Source organism: Orycteropus afer, unplaced genomic scaffold (assembly GCF_000298275.1).
Source record: "Orycteropus afer afer isolate SDZICR_OR568_19922 unplaced genomic scaffold, OryAfe1.0 scaffold00466, whole genome shotgun sequence".
Taxonomy (NCBI): Eukaryota; Metazoa; Chordata; class Mammalia; order Tubulidentata; family Orycteropodidae; genus Orycteropus; species Orycteropus afer.
The window spans coordinates 1,771,034-1,778,162 of record NW_006922053.1 but is presented as its reverse complement, the minus strand read 5'-3'; the positions used below and the strand labels follow the sequence as shown (position 1 = coordinate 1,778,162).

The 7,129-nt window shown below is 57.2% G+C and overlaps 1 protein-coding gene across 1 annotated transcript in view; it reads left to right on the top strand.

Moving 5' to 3' along the window:
* The first annotated feature begins 833 nt into the window (after positions 1 to 833).
* ATP8B3 (ATPase phospholipid transporting 8B3) overlaps positions 834 to 7,129 on the top strand; it is a 35,511-nt gene continuing 29,215 nt past the window's right edge. The window contains exons 1-5 of the mRNA XM_042782777.1: positions 834 to 922; positions 1,661 to 1,719; positions 2,300 to 2,391; positions 4,313 to 4,426; positions 5,408 to 5,506. Coding sequence (XP_042638711.1) covers positions 834 to 922; positions 1,661 to 1,719; positions 2,300 to 2,391; positions 4,313 to 4,426; positions 5,408 to 5,506 — 453 coding nt within the window. The remainder of the gene's footprint in view (positions 923 to 1,660; positions 1,720 to 2,299; positions 2,392 to 4,312; positions 4,427 to 5,407; positions 5,507 to 7,129) is intronic.

The window sequence follows — 7,129 nt, the reverse complement described above, 5'->3', positions numbered from 1 at the left end:
CCCCTGCCCTGTCCTCTGGCCCTTTGCTCCGCCCCACCACTGAGACCCCTCTTCTTACCTCAGCCCCGCCCTGAGGCCCGGCTTCTGTGTCCTGGCCCCGCCCCTTCATTGAGACCCGCCTTCAAACCTGGCCCCGCCCCCGAAGTCCCGCCGGGTCCCCGCGCCCGCGCCCGTTTCCGGCCCGTTGACGCCGGGCCAACAGCCCCACCACCTTGGCCGCCCTGAACACCCATGGCCTGGCCCGGCCCGCGCAGGTGAGCAGCGGCCAGGCCGCTGCTGTGCGTCCCCGGCTGCCCGCGCACATACTCGGGGCTCTGCTGGGGCTGAGGGCTGGGGGGGTGGCGGCGGAGGATGGGGCGCCCGTGGGGGTTCACGCGCATCGGGGCTAGGTGGGAGAGCGCCGTTCTTCTGGGCCTAGATCCCTCCGGCCAGGGAGCACCCAGGGCCTGTCTGTGTTCTGTGCAGGGGAATGTGAGGTTGCCCTAAGCTGAGGGTCTGGGTGAGCAGGAAGCGGGGAGTGTGGATGTGATAGTCCTCAGACAAGTCTTGGGCAGCTTCCGGTCCCTTGACCACAACACCCCCAGTCAGCCTCCACCCAGGCTGTGTCTCCCTCTGCTCTGACTGGGCCATGGACTTGACTTCACTTTTCCTCATCTGCTGAATGGGCCATGGTCCTTCTCAGCCTCCCAGAACTGGCCCTGAGCCAGACCTGCTGGCAGGACCCTAGGGACATGATGACTCAGACGCCAGCATCCCTACCCTGAGAGGTTTGGGTTCAGCAGGCAACCAGACAGGGAAGAGGTGGACCAGACGTGGAGGTGATCAGAGCTGTGATGGGGGATCGCCCAGGTGAAGGGGGTGCCCACAAGAGGCGCCAAGCCCAGCCTGCAGGGCCGGGTGCATCTGAGCTGAGACCGGAAGGGTGAGGAGGCAGTAGCCAGGCATGGGGATTAGAGTTTCTGCTGCAAGACTCAGGGAGAAGAGGTGCATCAGAGCGGCTGAAGTGTTTGTTGTATGAGGTGGCAGGTCGCCGTGGAAGGGTGGTTTGACCCAGTCCCCTAAGGGCCAGACCAGGGTTGACTGGTGCAAAGTGAGACTCCGAGAACCGGGCCAGTGACTAGGAACCCACCAATGGGAAGGTTCCAACCTCTGGGACAGGTGTGCTGCTACCTCTGCTCCCCATGGTGGCTTGCAGGGTGGCTCCAGCCCCAAGCACCCCGAGATCACAGCTGAGGCCTCCCAGAACAACCCAACATGCTGCAAGGTACCATGTGTAACCCTGGGGCGCTGTGTAGTCAATCGACAAGTCCTGGCCCTGGACTGGTCACTGAGTGCCTCATGGGGACTGGGAGACCAAGGAGGAGGGGGGTGTGGTCGTCCCAGCCAGAGGCAACCCTCAGGATGGCCATGGGGTGGAGAGCAGGGGCCAGAGGTGGTGTGTTGAGGGTCCAATGCTACTGTAATGGGGAGAGATGAGGCAGCCTCCAGTTGCCAGCTGGGGGGCACTGGCCGGCATGGGGCTGTTTGGGCAGGTTTGGGATCAGCCTGGGCCAGGGAGGCTGCAAGTGGATGTGGGAGGTGTCATTTTAGAGAAGGTCACCTCTAGGCGGCCAGCTAGGTCGGCTACTGCTGTGACCTGTCCTGGTGTCTCCCTCACCAGCCCCACCAGCATGAACAGCCTCAACTACCAGGATATTTTCGAAGAAGATGAGAACTCAGGTATATGCCCGGGCTGAGGGTGAGGCAGGGTAGGTGAGGATGTGGCTAATAGGGCCGTAGCTGAAGTGGGACAACTGGGGAGGCCCCCCCCAGTCCATGATGACAGTGTGGGGCTCCCATCTTGTTACAACAAACCCTGTTACTGAATCAATGGCTCTGGGCTGGGAGGTTGCAAGTCCAGAAAGATCTGGACTGCCTCGCTGGGTATGTAGCCTCGGTCACCTCACAGCCCCATGACCTGGCCTCAGCTTACTCCATCTGTGAAGTGGGCCCACCTTATTGGGTACTGTTGTCTGAGTCTATGGAAATGGCTCACAGCTTGGGGTGGGTGGGGCCGTGGTGCGGATTCATTTGTGTGCCCTCAGTGTCCACTGTGTGCACAGACCAAGTGCCCATAACCTGCCAGGTACCTGCAGCCCCCTCCACCCCTGCCCCATTTGTTTACAGGCTCTGGTGTCCCTAGCCATGAGCTGGCCATCCCCAGTGCCCCGTTAGTCCCCTGGGGTCCCATTAGTCCGCCTCCAGGGTGTCGTCAGAGAGTGTTTGTCTCAGGCTCCACACTGCCCTGTTCTTGCTACAGCGTTCACCTGGGAGGTGAAGGCCAACAACCGGTACTACCACTGGCAGTTCAAAGAGAAAGTCTTCCTGTGCTATCAAAGGAACAAATATAAGGTGGGTGCATGGCCCAGCCGGCCGCGGGCCTGCAGCAAGCACTCTGACATTCACCCCTTTGGGCTGCTGGCACCTTCCCCTGGTCACCCCTGGGGCCCTCTCAGGCTCTTGCTTTGTGTCACTCCCTGAGTTCAGCCCTGCTTGTGTTTGCCTGAGGAGCGCTGGTGATGTAGTGGTTAAGGCATTTGGTTGCTAACCAAAAGGTCAGTGGTTCTGTCCCAAAGGGTCCTGGGACCTTGAGCAAGGGTCCTGGCTTTTACTGACAAAGAACTGAATAGGGGAAGCACAGTGTCCTCACGAACCACAGTTTATTCAAGAGAAAGGAGAGGGAGGGGCTCTCAAGGGATGGAAGGAGAAGGGCTTCTGTCGACACTAGCCTCTGGTCTCTCATTGAAGAGAGGATTTCCTAGGGCTTATGAAGAATTTTTTAGACAGGAAAAAGGCATCATCTTTATTCATAACATAGGCAGGGGTTTCCGGGAAACAGGCGACGCTATGAAGATCAGATGCACGCTCAGGAAGTAGTCAAGGTGGTTTTCACCGCAAGGGCTCTCGGAACAAAGACGGGGCCCATCGTGAAGGCTGCTGGGATCTGTGACGTGACTTATTCTGGGATGTTGTGCGTGCGTAGTGTCTCTGCACCCTGGTTCAAATCCCGGCGAGGGACTCCTGCTCTTGACTGCCTCTGGTGGAGGGTCACTTGGTCGGTCAGGTTGACTGTTGACGTTTGCTGTGAGTGCTGGGTGAGGAACTTGAAGGACAACTCAGGAGGTTTATCAGCATTTTGCAACTGGTCAAGCACGTGGGCCTTTGGAAATGTGGCCCCCTGTGTTGCCTTGGGGCCTGGCTTGTTCATTGCAAGCAGTTCTCTGGCACCAGCAGCAAGAAAACTGAGTCGGAGGCTTCTTGGCTCAGCCAGCCAATCTCTACCTGTCCCAGTCCAAATCCACCAGCCACTCTGCACTAGAAAGATGAGACGATCTCCTTCCATAAAGGTTTATTATAGCCTTTGAAACCCAGTGGGGGTCGCCATGTGCTGGAATTGACTCTATGGCAGTGGGTTTGGTTTTGGTTTGGTTTGTGTTTGCCTGATGTTTTTGTTTCAGACTTAGGCACTGTTGCCCAGTCTAAAGGACTCACTGATGTGAGGGGCGAGTTACGGCTGTTGCCCACCCTGTATGAAAAGAAGTTGACACACAGCCCTTAGAACACAGATGTCCAGCTGGGTGCCACCTCAGACCCCTGTGTGTGTCCCGTTTTGGCCAAACTCAGGGCTCGAGAACTCTGTACTCAGCGGTGATTCCATGGCATTCAGCAGGAGCTCAGTTAATGCTGCCTTGAGGCCTTGCATGCAGTCAGCACATAATTAATGCTGGCCTGACACCTGCCATTCAGCAGAGGGGTGCACAGTAATGCTAGCTCGAGGCCTTGCATTCAGTGGTCACTCAAAGTTGAATCGAGGCCTTGCATTCAGCAGGTCTCAGTAAGTGCCGGTTCAAGGCTTTGCATTCCACAAACATAATTAACGTTGGCCTGAGGTCTCCCCCATTTAGCAGGCACTCAAGTGAATGCTAGCCCGAGGCCTCCCATTCAGTTGTACGATTAATAGTGGCTTGAATGTTGGGTGGAGGCCTTGCATTCAGCAGATGCTCATTAATGCTGACTTGAGGCCTTGCCTTCAGTAGTCACTCAGTGTTGGATCGAGGCCTAGCATCCAGCAGGCACTCAGTCATCACTGGCTTGAGCTCTTGTGTTCAGATTTTTGATTTATGACGGCTCTTGCCAGAGTTATCCTCGTTAGGACGATAACGGGGGCCTCTTGCAGCCACAGTACTGCAGGGTGCGATGCGAGGCTGGGGTGTGGCAGGGCTGGCAGCAGTCCTCCTGGCCTGAGCTGGCCGGGCGGCGGCTCTCATTGCAGACCAATGTCATTCGCACGGCCAAGTACAACGTCTTCACCTTCCTGCCACTGAACCTGTATGAGCAGTTCCACCGGGTGTCCAACCTTTACTTCCTCTTCATCATCATCCTGCAGGTGGGGTGTGGAAGGGCAGAGGGAGCCCCAGGGTCAGCGCAGGGGGCAGGGTGGGGCGGCCCCAGGGTCAGCGCAGGGGGCAGGGGCGGCCCCGGGGCTCCCTTCCTTGTGGAATGGCACCCGAGTCCCTGTGGGGGCTTGCCATGAAGTGCAGTCTTCTCTGGGCGGAAATTGTCCCCCTGACCCCCTTCTGAACATCACTCGAAGACCCAGGGCGATTGAATTGTGTGCTTTTCAGTGAGTCAAGGGTTAATGTCCAGCGCCCCACAGACTGGGAGCGTCCTGCGGGCAGGGCCATCCTTCCTGGTCCTAGCACACAGAGGGTGCTCAATGTATGTTGACTGATGAAGGGTGCGTGGATGGAGTCCCCAGGTCCAAGGAGGGCATCCCTTCTGGGACCTCCTGGCCCTCTAAGCTGGGTGTGGCTCCCATGGCCACCTTCCTGCTGACTGGCCTCAGGGGACCCTGAGGAAGGAGGAGCAGTCCAGGTGGGGGCAGGGGTTGGGCGTCTGAGCTGGGTACCTCCCTCTCAGGAGATGGGTGCCGTCCCCAGAGCCCCCCACCCACACCCAGCATCTCATTTCTGCTCTGGGTGAAGACTCTGCTTTTATCCATTAACCCAAGAAGCGTTTACTGAGCACTTACTGTATACAGCCCCGACTTTGGGTGGCTGAGTGTCTGGTGAGAAGGTGACTGTCATTGAAGGGGCAGGGCTACAGGGACAGAGAGGAGTGAGGGACAAGCGTGGGGCTGGGGAGGGCTTCCTGGAGGAGGTGACATGGGAGCAGATGGTGCACTAGAATGTGGACCTGAGGCTGATGTGTGGGAAGATGGCCAGACCAGGACCCAGGTGGTCAGTGGGCGGGTCACAGGGCTTTGGATGGCATGAGGTGGGGCAGGGTTAGGCTTGGTGGGAGGCTGTGCCGTGGAGGTCAGAGGAGGCCCCCAGAAGGGTTTGACACGCGCTCCCATCTGTGTCAGGGCATCCCCGAGATCTCCACGCTGCCCTGGTTCACGCTTTTTGCACCGCTGGTCTGCCTGCTGTTCATCCGTGCTGCCCGGGACCTGGTGGATGACATTGTGAGTAGGCCCCCGAGGGGCTGGCGTGGGGCACATCAGGCAGGGTGGCGGTGGCGCTTTGGCGGTCCTGCGGTCTCGGTGCCGTGTCTAGACTGTCCCGATGGCCGTATTGTCTCCCAGCTGTATCCCTGGGCAGCCAGGAAGGGCCAAGCTTGTACAGCTCCAGTGGCAATTGGATTCTGCCTGCTGTGTTGGGTGGGGCTGGGGCAGTTCCGGGTGAGCTGCGATGCTGTGTCACCCTGTCTGCCTGCCCTGTGGGGCCTTGGTGGCTGTGTGGGGCAGGTGCCTCTTGGCCCTGTCAGACATGTTGTTGAGTCGTTTCCTGTTTTTCCTCACAGCTTTGCGTCCTTTATTTTAAACACATCAACTTCTTTCTGTGGTAAATATGTGTGTATTGCAAGGAGCTCTGGTGGCACAGTGCTTAATGCATTCAGCTGCTAACTGAAACGTCAGCAGTTCGAATCCACCAGCTGCTCCAAGGGAGAAAGACGTGGCAGTCTGCTTCCATAAAGGTTTATAGCCTTAGGGCTCAGAACCGTAGTCTTGGGGGACACTAAGTTCAATTGGCAGCACATAGTCTTCAAGGACGATGTTCTGCATCCTACTTTGATGAGCAGTGAACCAACCAAACCAAACTCACTGCCCTGGAGTTGGTTCTGACTCATGGTGACCCCTGCTTGGGTTTCCGAGGTGGTATCACTATTGAAGTAAATTGCCCAACCTTCCTTCTGAGGAGTGGCTGGTGGGTTTGAACCGCCAGCATTCTGGTTAGCAGTCAAGTGCCTTAGGCACTATGCCACCAGAGCTCCTGAGGGGTAGCGACTGGGGACTTAAAAACTTGGGGTGGCCATCTGAGATTCAACTATTGGTCTGTCCCCATCTGAAGCAAAGAAGAGTGAAGAAAATCAAAGATGCAGGAAAACAATTAGATCAAAGGACTAACGGACCTTGTGAACCCAGCCTCCATGATGCTGAGACCAGAAGAACTAGATAGTGCCCTGCTACCACTGCTGACCTTGCTGAAAGGGAGTAGGAGAAAGTAGAGTAGGAGAAAAATGTGGACCAAAACTCAAAACCATCGAAAAACCCAGGCTTCCTGGCCTCATAGAGACAGGTAACCCCTGAGACTGTGGCCCCTGGTCACCCTTCAGGGCTGGAACTGAACTCACCCGCGTGGCTCAGCTTTCAGCCAAATGACAGACCGGCCAGTAAGGTGACCAGTAACAGCAGGGAGGGGTGCACTCTTTGGTGACCAGACGAGCCCAGAAGGGCAGCACGTGCCCAAGGAGAAAGCTTGGAAGGCAGGAGGAAGGACAGGAAAGAAGGATGAACAGGAAGTGCAAGGAGGAGGTGGGTGGGTCCACTGTGGGCATCGCTGTCAGTGTCGCAACACAGAACCATGAGTTGTGGAGTGGGGCACCAGTTTGCTCTGTTAGGCTTTCACCCAAATCACAGTACAGAGTTGGGTTTCCGAGGCGGTAAATCTTTAAGGAAGTCGATTGTTGCATCTTTCTTCCACCCACACAGGGAGCTCTGGTAGCATAGTGGCTAAGGCACTTGACTGCTAACCAGAAGGCTGGTGGTTCAAACTCACCAGCCACTCCTCGGAAGGAAGATGGGGCA